General features: G+C 41.5%; 1 protein-coding gene across 9 annotated transcripts in view; it reads left to right on the forward strand.

The window, feature by feature from the left end:
- The window catches only part of Kat6b (lysine acetyltransferase 6B), a 179,322-nt gene that overhangs the window by 11,461 nt on the left and 148,809 nt on the right, over positions 1–19,052 (forward strand). For all 9 annotated transcript variants that reach the window (XM_031362738.1, XM_031362743.1, XM_031362742.1 and 6 more), the window contains exon 2: positions 6,288–7,168. In XM_031362738.1, coding sequence (XP_031218598.1) covers positions 6,545–7,168 — 624 coding nt within the window. In that variant the 5' untranslated portion in view covers positions 6,288–6,544. The remainder of the gene's footprint in view (positions 1–6,287; positions 7,169–19,052) is intronic.

Raw genomic sequence — 19,052 nt, forward strand, 5'->3', positions numbered from 1 at the left:
ATGTATTTCAGTGTTCATCCATACTGTAATATTATATATCAGTTCTTAATTCTCTCTCTCTCTCTCTCTCTTTCTCTCTCTCTCTTTCTCTCTCTCTCTCTCTGTGATCTATGTTACCACATTTTATCTGTTGTACTATAAGTGGATATTTGGGCTGTTTGCACCTTTGGGTATTGTGAACAGTGCTGTTGTGACCACATTTTGTCTGTATGTTGGAGAAGCTATGCTCAGTGTTTTCAGGTGTATAGCATGAAGTAGACATGTGGGATCATGGTAAGTCTATATTTAGCCTTTTGAGACCTCACCAAGCAGTCCTTTGTTACTTCTTAGTTGATTCTTGTGTGTTCTGGCTCTGCTCTGCTCTGCTTTACCTTTCCCATGGCATGTGCCATCAGACAGTGTGTAGGGCAGGAACTTTGCCACTGAGTATTTATTCATTTTCTTTGACTGGTATTCAGAACCTCAACTTCCAGTTTACACATATTGGATGCAAGCGTGTTTTTCAAGGAAGTAGATGCATTTAGGGCTTGTAAGGTACCAAGCATCACCATGTAAATGATATTTGATGTCAGACAGTAATGGTTGTAAACCAAGGATGCTATTTTAAGCCATTGTGCTGTTTGGGTGTGGTGGGTTGTAATGGAAGGAAGAAGTCATGGTTTCTTCCAGTGTGTGTTGTATTGTGGAAGATATTGTTAGCATTTGTTGATGCTCACTAAGTTTATACAATGATCTTTGAAAAAAAAAAAAGTCCTGGAGCTTATAAAAGTAAGAGAGCTAAAAATAGCAAGTCAAACCCAGGATGATAAGAGAATACACTCTATTATTAACCTTTTGTTTTTCTACCAGTGTTTTTGGCACATCTGTAATCTCATGGCTCAAATGTTGTGACACTAATTTTGAGATGACACAGGCTTTACTGCAAGCTTAAGGAGGCCTCTTCTGAGTGGGATATTTAGACTCTCCTTATGCTGCCCTGAATATTTCTGAAGAGTGTTGATATTTATGTAATGCCAGTGAGGCTTAAAGCTCAGTGTTGGACCAAGCATTTCCCTAGATCTGTGTAAAATAGCTTGTAATGAGTGCTGCAAATGGGGTTCCAAGGCTACAAGATACAACTATGTAATTTGCCCGTGTTTTTTTAGCCAAAGATAAAATGCTTTACAACCATAGGCAGTAGAATGGTATAATTTGATGCAGCACGAGCCTTCTGAATTAATTTGCGGTGACTTACTCCTTTTGGTAGCCTTTAACTGTTAAGTTTTTAAAAGGAAAAATAGGCAAGAGAATAATGATTTGAGTTTTAGTCGTGACTGGATGCCCTGTCCACATACACAGCAAGTGGACTCTGCAAAAGAGAAGTGGGGGTGGATAATTTTGAGTCAAGGGGAATATCATTTTTATGTGACTTTTTAATGAATAATGCATTTTTCTCTATAGATCTGTCTGTCTAGATACTGCTTTAGCCAAAATGAAACTGGTTTTCAGTGAATTCTCTTAGCTTGTACCAATTTAAGGTGGGACTGTGGAATGTTAGACAAATCAGCCCCAGATTTAAAAAAAAAATTGCAGTGGATAATGTACAAAGTAGATGCTGTGCGTGTATTTAGCTGAGAATTGGCTTACAGGCAAGAGACTTCTGATTTCCCTCCTTTCCAAGCTGTATATACTTTTTAAACATTTGATTCAGCTTGTAGCAGAGAGCTGCTGAATTACATCGGCTTCTGCCTAATTAACTCTGTTGGATGGTGTCGGATGGGAGCTCATTTTGAGATGAAGTTGAGGAGAGGGGTTTGTGCAGGTGGCTGCGGGAGGGGAGAAGGATCTAATAAGGTTGTCTGGTCAGTTTGTGTAAGATTAAGATACAGGTATTTATGACTTCTTTTTTCTTTTTGGTCTTTGAAGTGAAAATGATCACTGTGCCCTAATTGAGACTTATGTTGATATTGTGCCTTTCTCTTATGTAAAGCTAGTAGCCCCGGAACTATAATAACTCAGTATGTCAGTGCTAGATGAATTTTGGGACAAATGGTGATTGCTGCCAGGGAAAGTTAGTACTCAGGACTAGTCAGTTGGTGAATTGTTAGGGCCCTAATGCTCTTGTCTCTAAAATGTTACATTTGCCTGGTGGTGTGTATTTTCATGAGAGGATTCTTTTTAAAGGGCTGTCACAAACCTAGTTTTAAATTTGGAGATATTGGGATAGCACATATCTACCAAAGCTAGAGAGACTTGGAGATGAGCATGCCTCAGAGCCGTCATTCTGCATTCTCGGACTTACACAATTTTCTTCCTTTACTAAAATCATTGGTGTGGGTGTGTGTCACAGATCACATTCTGGGGTCCAAGGACAACTTGGAAGGGCAGTTCTCTCCTTCCACTTCATTGTGGCCTTCCGGGATAGAACTCTACATTGCTAGGCTTCGCAGCAAGCGCCTTTACCTGCTGAGTCCACTCACCAGCCAACAGTGCAGTCAGTTTTGTTTTGTTTTATTTTGGCTTTTTGAGACAGGGTTTCTCTGTGTAGTCCTGGCTGTCCTGGAACTCACTCTGTAGACCAGGCGGGCTTCAAACTCACAGAGATCCACTTGCCTCTGCCTCCTGAGTGCCGGTATCAAAGGCATGCGCCACTATTGGCCAGCCTGCAGAGATTCTTTTTTTGTTTAAAAAATATTATTTATTCATTTTATATATGTGAGTACACTGTAGTGGTCTTCAGACACACCAGAAGAAGGCATCGGATCCCATTACAGATGGTTGTGAGCCACCATGTGGTTGCTGGGGATTGAACTCAGGACCACTGAAGAGGAAGAAGTCAATGCTCTTAACTGCTGACCCATCTCTCCAGCCTTGTGCAGAAATATTTTTAATGCAGATAATCTGTGGAAAAAATTAGGAGTCGTAGTTTAAAGAAAGTGAAATGTACTTCTTTAACCATTTTCCTGAGATAGTTGCTGATTTAAGGGATGCCCTTATGCCCAAATAAACATAATTGGGGGTCATATTTTCCTGGAGATCTGGGCAATCTTCATTTTTGTCATGGATTGTTAAATATTTAGAGTTCCAGTTTTGGTGTTTCCTCTTGCTATATTACATTTTTAAGATATGAAATTTCAGTCTTGCCAAACTATGTTGGTAATGGGTATGGATGGTTATTTTGTTGGTGGATACTGATTGTGGTAAAAAGCTTGTTGGGAATGTATATTTTGGATGTTTATTACTTGAGAAATATATTTTGCTTTACTGATGCTCTTTTGCTTACGTATCTAAAATGCCTGAAAGCAGCACTTTGCTGTGACGCCGTCTCACCTGCTCCCTCAGGTGTGTTTTGTACGGTAGGTCGAGGTAGTCGTGGTTCCTCCCGAACAAATGACAAAAGATGAGATAATTGCTTGGGTACAGTGGAATATCTTCTAACGGAATTTCGCTGTATATGATTTCGCTTTGAAAAGATACGTTTCCTGTTGTACACATTCTGGCAAGGGGAGGTGCTTCAGCGGTTTTCTCCCAAGCACGGCACTCCAGCTCTAAGGTCTGTCAGTGATTTGTGTGATGGCACAAGATGGAGAACTTAATAGATTTGCAGATGGCAGTCAAGATTCAGACAGTCTTTGGCAGGTTAGAAGATAGTTCAAATCAGCTTTAAACCATGATTTAAAAAGCTATGGGTGGTGGTACTTGCCTGTGAACTCAGCATTTGGGATGCTGAGGCAGAAGGTTTACTGTAAGTTCAAGGTTAGCTTGAGCTATTTAATGAGTACCCGGCTAGAAAGACCTTGTGTTAAAATCAAACAGCAAAAGGAAATATGCAACACGAATAACAACAAAAACCCAGGGTTCTAGTCTTCTGGGGAAGGACTGGGAAGGCTTAGTCAGACAACAGTTTTGAAGAAAGATGAGCATTTGGTGGGCTGCATGCTCCCCACGGCCAGCATGGCTACTAAGGGGCTCCTGTGACTTGGAGTTACACTTGGAACTGAGTGACCCCTGGGCTGGGGACTTTTAAGGTGTACGTTAGCAGTAGTGTGTAGCCGACAAATGGCTGCGCTTAGGGGTCTAGGATTGTGTAAAGGTTGAAGGAGCTTGGCTAGCAGTGTTTATTAAGGGAGGCATACAGGCGGGGTGGCTGATAGTGGTTTTTAAAAGATACTTATTTTCAAGTATTTGAGGGCCAGTCATATTGAAGAAATAGTGAAATGTCTTGGGATTATTCCTGGAGAACTCAACTGGTGCATCAGAATCACGGGGAGGTGGAGGCTTGTTTCTGTGAGAAGAAATTTATTATGGCTCCGGCTTCCTGTCATTGCATCGAGCTGCCTCCAGAGATTTTGCGGGCTGTTAGGGAGATTGGAGAAAGATCTTGTACTGGGCAGCTGAGAAGTGGATGACCCTTAGGTCTCATCAGCTCACCATTTCTGTTAGGATTTTTTTATTTTATTGTTCATTTCTATTGTACCTGATTTATAAATTAAAGTCTATAGTTATTGTGTATGTACAGGAAAAAACTAAACCAAGGCAGTACAGTATATATCAGGTATAGTATCTGTGTTCTAGGCCTCCACTGGGGGACTTGGACCTTTCCCCATTAGTAAGTGGGAATACTGTTCATGTGCTGCCTGTAGGGAAAGCAACCCAGGCTTAGGTCTCTTTAATTTTGTACTTCTCCATTAGGCAGTAATAGGGTTGGGGGCCAGAGCCTTATCAGTGTCTCTGCAGAGGCAGAACTAGATGAAGCAGGTGGCTAAAGCACAGGTGAGAACTGGATTGGGCTCAGATTCCAAAATGATGTCCCTTGAGCTGTAGTGTGCTGTTCATTGTTACATCCTCAAGCCATTTACATTTACAATTATGCTGGCGATTATGTGATGTTTTTGTTGTCTATTTGGATAAAAAGACAGTTTTATGTAGCTGAGACTGGCCTCAAACTCTCAGCCTTACTGCAACCTCTTAAATGCTAAGATCCCAGGCTTATGCCATCATATCACACCTAGCAAAATGATGCTATGTGTGAACACGCTGTCATCTGGATAGAGCGGGCTGAGATGTAGACGTTACTGGAGAGCAGTAGGTCTGGCCCAGTTCCTGGGCCAGGATTGTACTCAGTACCAGATTGGAGAGCAGAAGTCTGAGCGCACTGCTACCCTGGCCAGCTGGAGTCAGATCTGTAGAGATTGTCTTTCTGTTGAGGTGTGGGATGAGCTGGAGCAGGTGTTAAGATACGTAGAATACTATGTTATTAAAGGGTGAAGGGGTGTTACTGTATTCATTTCAGTTTGCCAGCCTATGCCATAGCCGCTCTCACAAACAGATGCTACACAGAGGAGAGCACCAGTGTATCCTGATCCCATACAGATGGCGAGGCTGGGAATTTTCCTCTGTGACCTAGCTCAGCTCAGCTTTACTGTGTCTTTTCTTAAGTTTTTGTTTCTTTGGAGACAGTTTCACTGTGTAGCTCTTGGCTGGCTTGAGACTCCCTTGTAGAACAGACAGTCTTCTTCAAACAAAGATCTGCCTGTCTCAGCCTTCTGGGTGCTGGAGTTAAAGGCGTGTACTCTTTCCTTTCTGATATTTATTTTATATCTCTGTAGACATGTACCTTAGACTGCTTTCACGTGGTTATTAATTTTGATACAGAAGTCAAATTTTCCACATTTTAATTTATTTTGTACTTTGAGGGGTTTTAGGGCACAGTGTGTGTGTGCATAGTGGTCAGAGGACAACTTTGGGGAGAGAGGTCTTTTTTCTTTTTTTAAAGATTTATTTATTTATTTTATGTATATGAGTACACCATTGCTCTATTCAAACAGACCAGAAGAGGGCATCAGATCCCATTACAGATGGTTGTGAATAATCATGTGGTTGCTGGGAATTGAACTCAGGACCTCTGGAAGAGCATTCGGTGCTCTTAACCACTGAGCCATCTCCCCAGCCCTAGAGAGGTCTTTTCTTTCACCGTGTGGGTCCTAGGGATTGAACTCAGGTAATCAGTGCTGGGGCAGGTGCCTTTACCCACTGAGCAATCTCAAGGATATTTGACAGATGTGGTCTCTTAAATGTTACTTAAATTATTATATGTAAATAAAGAAAATCCTAAAAAAAATACCTGCATAGAGTGTGATCTAGTGCCTGGTTGGACAGTATTGTCCTGTGGCTGTATTGCATAGAACTAGCCTGCCAGTGTGTTTGTTTTGTATCTGATAAAGAATAATGCTGAGAAGTCTTTAATTTTAGAAGTTCCATTATTAAGAGCCTTCTCTCTCTCTCTCTCTCTCTTTTTATCTTTTAAGGTCTTGGTTTCCTAGAGATGTCTCTCACCTGAAGAGTGCAGTCTTTCCCATTGGTGAAATAAGACAACCATCACTATTGCCTGGCGGTCAGTCCTCTTTCGACTCTCTTAAGGATGATTGTTCCTACGCTGTTGCTTCACAAGGGCTGAGATCCTCTGCCCGTGTGTTGAATTGTGACTTTGGAATGTGCAGGTTGTGTTGAGCACAAGGTGAGCCTCTATGGGTAGCGTCTGTGTTGGAGAAGCCATTTGTCAACCATGGTAAAACTTGCAAACCCACTTTACACAGAGTGGATTCTTGAAGCGGTGCAGAAAATCAAGAAGCAGAAGCAGCGGCCCTCAGAAGAGAGAATCTGCCATGCAGTCAGCACATCCCATGGGTTGGATAAGAAAACAGTCTCGGAACAGCTGGAACTCAGTGTTCAGGATGGCTCCGTTCTCAAAGTCACCAACAAAGGCCTTGCTTCCTATAAGGACCCAGACAATCCTGGGCGTTTTTCATCAGTTAAACCAGGCACTTTCCCCAAGCCAACCAAGGGGTCTAAAGGACCGCCATGTAATGATCTACGCAATGTGGATTGGAATAAACTTTTAAAGAGAGCAATCGAAGGCCTTGAGGAGCCAAATGGCTCCTCCTTGAAGAACATTGAGAAGTATCTGAGAAGCCAGAGTGATCTTACAGGCACCACCAACCACCCAGCCTTTCAGCAGAGGTTGCGACTAGGAGCCAAGCGTGCTGTGAACAATGGGAGGTTACTGAAGGAAGGACCACAGTACAGGGTCAATAGTGGGAGCTCAGATGGCAAAGGGGCGCCCCATTATCCCAGTGCTTTTCCGTCCTCACTCCCGCCCGTCAGCCTTCTACCCCACGAGAAAGACCAGGTGAGTGTGCGGTATTGATGCTGGGGATATCACTGTTTTAACTCCCACTTCCACTTAGGCAGTTCTCAGCCTGTGGGGCCCAACCCTTTCAGCAAACATCTATCTCCCAAAATATTTACGTTACAATTCATAACAGTAGCAAAATTACAGTATATAAAATAATTTTATAGTTAGCTGTATTAAAGGGTCACAGCATTAGGAAGGCTGAGAACTACTGATGTGGATGGAAGATGGAGTTTGTAAGGATCAGTTGTTTTTGCCTTGAAGCTGGCTTATATATTTTATATTAGGATATTTCATAGCATGATTGTTTAAACATTTTATGACATATTGAGGGTTTCCTCATTGACTAAGAGATAATATGCACATGACTTGTTTTATATTGTAACTACCAGGTAAACTTGAATCCACCTTCTTCAAGCCCAAAAAAGGAGAGTGTGGAGTTTTTCTTCCCTTAATTGTAGAGAGAAAAACCTCCATATTTATTTTAATACTGATAATCTTTGCATATTGTGTGACCTAAGTCCCTTCTGTTTAAAGCCATTTGTTGTCAGTGGTCAGTGGGTGTAGGTGAATGTTTATTTTGCTTTGTTTGATGTATTTGTCTGTTTTTGTGTACACATGCCTGCAAGCCATAGTGCACATGTGGAGGTTTGGGGACAATTGCAGGTGTTCTTCCTTCCACTGGGTAGGTCCTGGAGATCAAACTCAGGTTGATAGGCTGGCAGCAAGCAACTTTACCACTGAGCTGTGTTGCTGGCCCAAGGCTTTATGTTATTTTTATAGCATTGTAAGTACACGACAGAGTTTTGTTTCTGCTGAGATTTTTAAGTCTTCATTTGGGTACAGTTTTCTTGGTTTTATTTTAAACTTACTGAATTAATTTCCCAAAGTCATGCTGAAGTAGAACAGCAGATTGCAAATCAAGTCCTCTGGGTTTTGCATTCCTTTCCCAACTTTTGGTTAAGTGTATTCATTGATAGGCTGACATTGACCATTGTTAATAGGAAGCAATTGTGCCTGTAAACTGTGTATTGAGAAGTATAGAAAGCCAGGTGTTAGGCTCTGTGGGAAGGTGTCTGCCTGCTACCACGAGGAGGCCTGGATTTTGTCTCAACTCCTAGGAGACTAGCAAAACTAGTTTGCTTTTGTTCTTCTGGTACAAAGAACTTATGACATGGACCTTGTTTCCCTTTTTGTTTAGCTAGTAGGGGCCCACCTCTGAACTGAGGAAGACCAGGTCTTAACACATGTGTCTGAAGTCTAGAATGGGTTTCTTAACTGTGTTCGTACCTTCTTGGTCTTCTACAATATTTATTTATTCATTGATTATGGATGTATCAAAAATGAAGAAAACTATGAAATTTGCTTGATAACTCTCCTTTAAAAAATTACAGAAAATGACTTATTTGAATTCCTGAATCCAGCCATTTAGATACCTGTTTCTCCTTGAAACATTTTTTTAAATTAAAAGAAGTTTACATTTTTATTTATTTATTTAGAGATAGAGCTTCACTATGAAGCTCAGGCTGTTTTCGAGCTCTGTATTTAGACTAGACTGGTCTGAAACAGAGACTTTCCTGGTTTTGCTTCTGAGTGCTGAGGTGGAATTCTTTAAGGGGATCCAGAGCCATTTCTTCACAAGTTTGATTATCTTTGTTTTTTATCCTCAGCTGTGGCAAAGTTGCATAATTATCAGGCACTGTGGCCAGTTTTGTATCTTCACGAATAATTGTGTCCTCGGGAGGGAGGCATTTTCTGAGTCTGGCGAGGGCAGGACAGGTTCTCCATAGCTCCTCTCCTTCTCTGCAACCTTGCTCATCATTTCTTGCTAGCCTTATCATTTTTCTTCAGGCAGCATCTGTACAGAACTATTTTTAGTCTAAAAGAAAAATTCATGTTTGAAAGTGTCTCGGATAGAGAACTGAGACATTTATTGCTTAGCTGCAATTGCAGTTGCTTTTTCTAGGATGGAGATCTTTCAGCTGTCCACTTAGCATCATTATTTAACAAGGAAAATTGAGAAAACGTGCTCCAGAATATTTAGTTGATAAAATTTGGGGAATAATTGTATCAAGTAATCATAATAGGATTTTGGTTGTATTTTATACTGATATCTAATCTAGCCGCAATCTAGCCGCAACCTAATATTAATATGTATACATACATACATATACATACAAACATGTTATTTTTTTAGATAAAATCTCATTATGTATGTAGCCCAGAGTGTCTTGGAATTCAATAGGTATCTGAGAGGTACCCTCCCACCCCTTTTTTGTTTTTGGAGACAGGGTCCCACTCTACAGCAGCGGTGCTGGCCTAGAACACTTTATGCAGATCATGCTGGCCTCAAATCTGCCTGCTTCTGCCTCCTGAGTGCTCGTATTAAAGGTGTACACCACCATCCCTGGCTTTCTTTTTAAATGTTGGGTGTCTTCCTCTTTTGCTCTCCATTGTAATCTTTGAGGCAGGATCTGCCACTGGACCTGGAGCTCACTGACTTGGCTATAGACCTTTAGAGGTCTTTCATCTAGTTCACCCCTTCTGCCCAGAGAGTCCCAGGGGAGGCATCCTCCTTTCTCCACTTTCTCAGAGCTAGGATTACAGATGGGCATCCACTGTAGCCAGCCTTATTTTGCTTGAGTGCTGGGGATCTGAACTTAGATCCTTGTACTTGTGAGGTGAGTACTTTACCCACTATACCATCCCTCCACCCCTAATTTCATTAAAATAATATATATATATGTATGTATATACACATATACATATATATATATATACACATATATACATATATGTCCCAGTACACATATTGGGACAAGGTTTCACTTAGTTTTCCAGGCTGGCTTTGAATTTTGGTCCTTCTACCTTAGCCTCCAAGTAGCTGGAAGTTCAGGTATGTCTCCATGCTTGGCAGAATTTAGGATGTGAATGGAGACTGTTCCAGGATGGTGCAGTCTTAGCTATAGTTTGGTGAAATCATCTTTTAAAGAAGCTGTTATTTGTGATTACCTTTGAGAAGTTGAATGTCATTGTAAAAGAGAAAATAAAAATAGCAGCTAATGTATTGTAAGCATAAATGCTGGCCTCTTCCAAGTACTTCACACTTAGCTCCTGACTCATAGTTACTGGAAGGGAGGTAGATTAGTGTCCTACTTTTTTGCAGATGGAAAAACTGAGAGCAAAGCTTAAGCTTTTTGTTCAAGGTCAGTAGAACTGGTGAACAGTCAAGCTGAGAGTCCACCCAGATAGTCTTGAGTCCAGGGCTCATTTGTCCAGGGCAGTGTCCTAGTTAGCCCTGGGGCTACTCATGAACAGTGAATGTCTCTCTTAGTTCTTCAGTCGGTCAGAAACAGTTTTCCCCCAGCAGATAGACTCCCTCTCAGCATTTGAAATTTGGTAGTTGGGATAGGCTTTTTTTACTCTTTTTTTTTTTTTTTTTTTTTATAATGTCATCAAACTTGAAATGCAGCAGGGAAGTCTGTGCCTCATTAGATTTAACATCATCATCACTCCTGTGCAGGGACGGGCACAATGGAAGTTAACCCAGGAGGCCTCTGCTTCCTGGAATGTCATTGCAGCACTTTTGAGACTCTGGAATTCAAATTGGGGATCAGCATTCTCCTCTTAACTCGAAATACTTGGTATTTATTTAAGAAAGCTTTCTCTGCTGAGATGATAGGGAAATGAATTAAACCACTGCAGATAAAACTTTATCTTTGACTCAGGGTGGGAACTCCTAAAGGATAGTATTAATGCTTCTCATTAAAAGTGGTAAAGCTCAATTAGGTCAGATTATGAGGACTTTGGAAAGTCAAATATTCTGAGAGACTTCAGTTATCACACTTTATAGCAGTAAGATTCCATTTGCACATATGGGCATTTTCATAAAATCAGTTTAGTTCAATTTTAAGCAGATTCCTTAGTATTTCACTTTATTGAGAGTATCATCCTAAAATTTATATAATGTCAAGTCTTGGTGTATTTCCAGTGCACTGTAAAGTAGGGGAAATCCAAATATATTATGTAGCCCAGGCTGGCCTAATTCTTCTGCCTCAGCCTCCCAAGTGCTAAGATTATGTGGTACTATCATGCCTGACCCCCTACCCCCACCCCCTTTAAGAGATATGTGTTTGGGGGCATTCTAGGCAGGGCAGTATGTCAGTGTGAAGGATTCCTGTTCAGAGACACATTCCCATCCTATGTCATATTCACTCACCAGACCACAAATGAGAACATTTTATTTTTAGATTGTCTTTGCTGTTTTCTCTTCTCTAACCCCCTTCTCCCTGTCACTAGGACACCCTCCTCATCTTGTCTCTGGGAATTTTTTAGTTGGTACTTTGTGAAGGATCTCAATTAGAGTTCCGATGTCTTATGTTGACTTCAGTTCATGTCCTTTGTATCAAAGACTCCTTGTTCTCAAAGAATATTTAGCTATATCTATTCAACCGGAAGTCGGATAAAGCCTTAAATATTAGGAAAAATGCTTTTCAAAATTCTCTGAATTTTGGAATTGACCTGCATAAAAGTCAGTTTTAGAATGGTGAAACCTGTTACAGCTTAAAAGATCAGGTGGATCAGTGCTCACAGTTCCAAGGTCAGGGAAGCAAGCTTGTGGATCCTGTTGTTCCTGTAATTAAGCTTGAGAAGTTCTTCTGAAGGGAGGGTTCAATGCTCCAGGGCCGTACCAGTCCAGCCACCAAGGAGAGCTCTCGGACCGTCTCCAGCTAGGCAGCCAGGTCAAGGGGAAGATGAAGTGAGTGACTGGGTCTTTCTATTGCACTTGAAGCATGACAGCTTGTTCTACTTTTGAACTGTTATCAAGATAGAACTTGTCGAGGCTTCTCGAAGTAGCTACAGGAGAGGAGCAGCATCAAGTCAGAAGGTTTGATTGTAAAGGGCGTGGCGAACATTCCTGTAACTCTTTAGATCTTAGGTGTGTTTGATGCGTTTGATTCCTTTCCCACAACACTAATCCTATCTTGAATGAGCACCAACTTTGGAGAATTTATACTTGTATCTCCTGTACCTACATGACTTTATAACCGTGTGTGTGTGTGTGTGTGTGTGTGTGTGTGTGTGTGTGTGTGTGTTGTGGGTATAGAAAAGAGGACGGTTATGCTCATTAGGCAAAAACTCCTAGTGAGCCATGTTCCTATGCTGTGATACTTTTAGTACCAAGAAAGTCAGTATTTTTAGCTTTGAGGTTATTTTAACAGTTATGTGTTGTTTGCTGATTTATTCTGATCTTATTTTGAATGGCAAAGATTTTATTTTTGTTTTTTCTCCAGACTTCAGCAGATGATACACTTTAAATGTTCTCAAAATGGAAGACTGAGTTGTTGTGGTGGTTTTTTTTTTAAAATCTATTTTATCTTTGTATGTTATCGACAACACATGGGAGATGTAATTGTTTTATCATTGAAGTGACAATTTTGCTTGTAAAAATTTATGATTTTGTTGTGTTTCTATACTTCATTTTTTAAATCTTGAACATTAAGCTAGAGTAGATTTGGTACAATTGTTTTCCACTCACACCAAGATTTAAAATATGAATCTGAAATCTTCTCAGGACTTTCATCTCTCCTACCCATTAATATTTCACATAAACAGCAATTAGCTTACCAAATTATAGTTAGCAAATGAGTCAGCCATGTAATTTGCTGATGACATTCTGTTTGCAGGGCCATAAGGCAAGTGTGTGTTTATTTGCATGTGGGTGTTCTTGCTGCTTTCAGGTGGTGGCAGGAAGTTAGTGCATGTGCCTCAGAGAAAGAGGGATGGCCTCTCCCTGCACTGATGCTTCTGCCTGGATGTGGACCCCTTTGCCGAGAAGCTGCCAGGAGTGGAAAACCTCCTATTATTGTTTATCTTTGTAAAAGTAAACATTGTAATTAGTAGGCTATAATGTAGTGCACAGTTTTATTTTGTTTATGAAAGGTTATGTTTTTGAGAGAGTGGAATGAGACAGACGGAAGTATTAGATGAAACGATGTTGGATTAAACCAAAGCTAGTCTCTACCAAGGTGCAGGGTAAACCCTAATCAGTGCTCCTAGGGGATCCAGGAGGGATCTGTGTTAATTTGACAAATGGGTTTAAAATGCTTCAGAAACCATCTTTGTTCATACATCCCTTTTCTAATTTGCTTCACTTTTGATCTTTGATAAACCAGCTGCAGTATTGTTTCATTAACAGACTTGACTGGTTAACAGATGTTTGCTTTGGCTTGATTGTGTCCTCCCTATTAAAAACAGCATAGGCACTCATAGAAACCATGCTGAGCCTTTTCCTGTCTAGCTAGACTGGCAGTTCAAAAGAGCAACCTAATTTCATTTACAAGTTCAGTTTTTATTCCTTGGTGTTATTCTGGAAGGCATGTGACATTTAGCTGGTGTTCTCCCTCGCCAGGGAGGTCTGCTGTTAGTCCTCCTTGCTGCTACTTCTCTTCTGTGCAACCCCCACTTGGGGTTCTGTTGTTAAGCATTGTGCATTCCTAGCATGCAGGAAAGGAGGGATTGTGGGAGAGCTGATTGAGACATCATGGGCTCTTCCATATTTCAAGGGAAGGAGTGGGAACAGTCTGGAGAATGCAGAGAACCTCTCCTACCTTCTTTGATGTCAGACAGCTGCCATATGGAGTGCAGGGAGAAGGAGGAGAGCTTGGGTCCAGGCTGCCTGTGAGCTTCCCAGTGACTTGGGCTGGGAGCCAAAGGCAGTGTGCTTTCTGTAGTAGTTCCTGATGCAACCAGTCCTGTTTTTTGTCCAGTTTCCTGACGTGCTTTAACTCTCTGCAGGCATAAGTAAGAAGGATGAAGCTCAAAATAAGAGTGTAAAGATTGTATGGAACAAGAGTAATAGCAGAAGAGAAGAAAGCACAAACTAATGCCAGTAACAAGGTCATCAAAGATGACTCTGTCCTCATGGTTGACCTGTTTCTCTGGAATCCTAATGTCATGTGTTTCTCTCTTACTACAAAACCAGATTTTAGCTATTGAGCTCGAATTGTGAGTAAACCTGTGGCAAATAATATGTGCTTGTGGAAGTGTGGAGACTATCCGAAGAACACCAGCTGTTCATTGTATCCTGGGCAGTATGTGAGAGACCTGGGAGAGGTGGGCAGTGGAGTGAGCCAGGGCACACCTTCTTCCTTAGCTTTGTAATTTAAAAGTTGTACTGTCTGAATAATACATGCTCATTCTTTCAACAACTGTTAGTACCGTACCTATTCTTTCTCTTCTAGAGAGAGAAAATGAATAAATGAACTTGTGTATGTATAATTTTTGAGCTTGGTGTGGTAGCTTAAGCCCTTAATTCCCAGCACTTGGGAGCCAGAGGAGAGCAGATCTGCATTCAAGGCCAGCCTGGTCTACAGAAGTGAGTTCAGGACTGTCGGGGCTTTATAGAGAAAGACCCTGTTACAAAACAATAACAAAGAAACCAAACAGGAGATAAGTTTGGATGAACTATTGGAACATAAATGGCAGACATCATTATGCTGCATCCTTAAACATTTAGTGAGGATGAAAACAGCCTCCTGTATACATCAGTGCTGTCATTCACTTCAAAAGTGAAGCCAGAGGGTTTACCAATAGTTGTATTTTCTCAAAAGAGTCTTAATGTTATTTATAACTTGATTTAGGACTCAGCAAAGTTCACAAGTGGCATTTGGTCATCATTACTTAGCAGAGAACAGTCTTTCTGCTATCCAGAGACATTGCTAATTTTGAAGAGATGTCCTTTTGTCTTGTTTGTTTTTGTTTTTGTTTTGTTTTTTTCAAGACAGAGTTTCTCTGTATAGTCCTGGCTGTCCTGGAACTCACTCTTTAGACCAGGCTGGCCTCGAACCCAGAAATCCACCTGCCTCTGCCTCCCAAGTGCTGGGACTAAAGGCGTGTGCGGTCCCCCCCCCCCCCCCCCCCCGAAGAGTTGTCTTGTAGGATGTCTGGACTTGATACTTTCACTGGAGATTTGAACACAGGGCCTCCTGAATGCCATACAAGCCCATTTTCAGCTTCCGGATATTCCTTTGTAGAAGCAGCTCTTCTCTTCTTTTGTGACTAGTAAGCGCTCAGTGCAGGCTTGAGGCCGTGTGACTAACCTTTCGTTCTGTGTTTGAATTTTCCATTGCTGTTTTGTTCACATAAAGCTTTTAAAGCTTTGCAGTTTGTCATTCTGTGGTTAGGAAGTCACATGGTTCTTACCATGTTAAATGATGACAGCAGCATAGCCTTCTAGCAGAGTCTTGTTTCCTTGCTTTTGTTCTTAGCTGTTTACTTGGTTTGATCCATGGTTTCTGTCCTGTCTCAAAAGCAAAGTAAAACAATAGGTAAATAAAACACATTCCTTTTAAAATTAAAAATCAAAACAAAGTACTTAAGTCCCCTTTCCTATCTGCCAGGTTACCACAAGGACAAAGATGACACAAGCTCTGGGCCTTAAGTATGGATTCTGTGGGGTGACCACCCTGTGTTGCGTTGGTGCACAGTGCTTTGCCCAACTCAGATTTTATAGTATGTCAGAATATGCTCACAGGAGAATGGGCCATTCTGTGGAAGTGATGCTGGCCACAGGTTAGAGTCCGCTTGTCCGAGTTCTAGGACCGAATGATTTCTAAGAGTGGGGGCGGGGCCTGTCTTTTGACCCTGCTTAGTGGTGTCCCTTTACTAACAAATCAAAGTTTGTGGGGCTGGAGTGGGATTTGAGATAGGGTCTTACTCTGCAAATTTAGGCTGGCCAGAAACCTGTAGTGGAGCCCAGGCTGGCCTTGAACTCACAAGCTTTTGCCATCCAGAGTACACTTGTGCTAGATCCGGCTTTTGGGTTTTTACCTCAGGTTCTGGAAATTGAACTCAGATCCTCATGTTTAGTTGGGTTTTTTTTTGTTTGTTTGTTTTTTGTTTTGTTTTGTTTTGTTTTTTTGAGATAGGTTGTGTTCATGTTAAAGGAACATGTCTTAGATTGTGATTTTTAAAATATTTTTTGAGGGCTAGAGAGATGGCTCAGCAGGTTAAGAACACTGACTGTTCTTCCAGAGTTCCTGAGTTCAATTCCCATCAACTACATTGTGGTTCACAACCATCTGTAATGGGATCTGATGCCCTCTTCTGGTGTCTGAAGACAGCTACAGTGTATTCATATACATAAAATAAATAAATCTTTAAAAAATATTTTTTGAGAAATACGTTTAAAGTTGTAGAGGAAGATTTTTTAGCTAAATGACCACAGAGTACATTAAAAAAAAAAAAAAGAGCCGGGCGGTGGTGGCGCATGCCTTTAATCCTAGCACTTGGGAGGCAGGGACAGGTGGATTTCTTAGTTCAAGGCCAGCCTGGTCTACAGAGTGAGTTCCAGGACAGACAGGCCTATGCAGAGAAACCCTGTCTTGAAAAACCAAAAAAAAAAAAAAAAAAAAAATCATGGTCCAGTGATGTGTCTCAGTATGTGAAGGCACTTGCCACCAAGCCTCATGACTGGAGTTCTGTCCTGAGAGCTCACAAGGTAGGAAGGGGCTGATTCCTACCTGCTGCCCTCTCACCTCCACATACACCCCAGCAAGGCCCTCACATTCCACAGTAAACATATTCACGTAGAAATGAATTTTAGAAACAAAAGATTTTATTATTGTGGATGTGTAAGTGTGGCATGCACATAAATCCAAGAATAGCTTGGCTCTCTGCATGGTGGAATCAATCCAGGGATCAAACTCAGGTTTTCACATGAGAGCCTTACCACCTGAGCAGTCTCAGAGTCCCAGAGCTTTATTTTTGAGGTAGTGTATCACTGTTGGCTCTGACTGGCCTGCAACTCCCTGTGTAGACCAGGTATGTACATCAGGCTGGCCTGGAACTCCCAGAGATCCACCTGTTGTTGTCTCCAGAGTGCTGGGATGAAAGGTGTGTATGCGGTGCCCTTCGGTGCTTCAGAGACTAAGCAATCTTGGAAGCATTTTATGTCTGTTTCAACCTCAAGCCCTCAGTTAAGGACCCTGGACAGTTGGAAGAGAAACCATATGGATGTCTTTGTTGTTGTTGGTGGTGTTCTTGGGAAAAATTCAGAGAAGTAAACAGCAAATAAAGGCAGGCGTTGGGGAGGGGCCATAGAGTCCTTTCCCTTCACAGTGTGGCTGCGTTTCCCCGTGGTTGCCCTCAGCTGAAGTGCTTGGGAAATACCAAGTGTTGCCAGTTGATGAGGAATAACAACTATTTAGTTATCAGCCTATCAGTGTGCTTTCCAGAGCTGATAAAGGCTGCAATCTTTCCATCTGATGAGCTCTGACCTTCTGAAACCTTCCAGTTTATCTCAGTTTCCACAGCTACTGAGTATAACACGATACCAACAATTACATCTCCCCCAAAGCGTTTGTGCCAACTTATAAAATCACCTCTGTATTGGAAAATTGTGTAGTATCTTGATTTCAATTTAGCATGGTATGTTGGTTAGCAATAAATCTTGCTAATGTATGAACACAAGCCTGCAGGCAACTTGAAGAACACTGATCAGGTGCAAATTTTATGTATTTTGCAAGCATTTCAGAAATTCAGAGCAAAGTGAAATAAATAGTTATGACTGAGAACACCACTTTTTTTTTTTTAAGTACTCTTGTGTAAATTCTCAGTCTTCCCGAAGTTCACGAAGTTTGTTTTGGGGACCATTTTTAATTTTCCTATCTAGTCTGTGGCATTCAATGAAAGCAAACAGGCATGGTTGAAAACATTGTGTTTGTGCCTATAACGTGTACATGCTTGGTAGTTTACGTTGTGTTTGAAGATCATAGAAAACTATATACGAGGATATTCATTTATACAATTGTAATGTTCTTATGATTGAAAATAGAGCTGGGTGTGCATGTCTTTAATGCTAGCACTGGGAAGGCAGAAGCAGGGGGATCTCTTAAGTTCCAGGACAGCCAGGGCTACACAGAAAAACCCTGTTTTGAAAAACAAACAAACAAGAAAGAGAAAGCTTACGAAATAATTTTACATGAACCCTGAGTGTCTGTGAGAGCTGATAAGTAGGTAAATCCTACAGGAAAACACACGGGCCAAAGAAGCAGGGATCTCCATGGGCAATGCTGGAGCGGGCACATCCTTCCATGGGTGGTGCTGGAGCCAGCAATCCCTCTGTGGGCGGTGCTGGAATGGGCACACTCCTCCATGAGCAGTGCTGGAGCGGGTACACGACTCTTGGGACTCAGGCTGGCTGGGTTGCGTTTGCTCACATTCTGCCTCAACCTCTTCATTTGGGTCAAATCAACACAAGTCTGTTCTTATAATGTGCAAAACCCGTCTGGGCCCATGTTGGAATGGTAATTTATACAGCTCGTTGAAATCTGTCATGATGCACAGCTGGGACCCCTTCTCGCGTGACTATATGTTGCACTTCATTTTCAGAGTGATTGAATTTTTTTTTATTTTCAATTTTTATCAATTAGTGTTATGTATGAAGATGATGTATGTGCTGATACATGTATGCTACAGTACATACATAGAGGTCAGAGTATAACTTTTTAGGGGTTAGTCCTCTACACTGTAGGTTCTGGGGCCCAAACCCAGGTTATTAGGCTTGCATGGCAGACACTTTTTATCTGCTGAGCCATCTCGCTAGCCTTATTTTTAAATTTATTTTATTTTTATTTTAAGTTTATGAACGTTTTGCTTGTATATGTGAGTGTACCACATACATACCCATAAAGGACAGAAGAGAGCATCGGATCTGCGGGACTGGAAGTACAGACAGACGTTCGTGACATGCCTTGTGGTGCTAGGAACTGATTTCAGGACCTCTACAAGAGCAGCATGCATTCTTAACTGTTGAGCCACCCCCCTGTTGGATCCCTTGAGTGGGAGTTACAAGCAGTTGTGAGCCTCCTGATATCAG

This window comes from Mastomys coucha, unplaced genomic scaffold (genome assembly GCF_008632895.1).
Source record: "Mastomys coucha isolate ucsf_1 unplaced genomic scaffold, UCSF_Mcou_1 pScaffold9, whole genome shotgun sequence".
Lineage (NCBI taxonomy): Eukaryota > Metazoa > Chordata > Mammalia > Rodentia > Muridae > Mastomys > Mastomys coucha.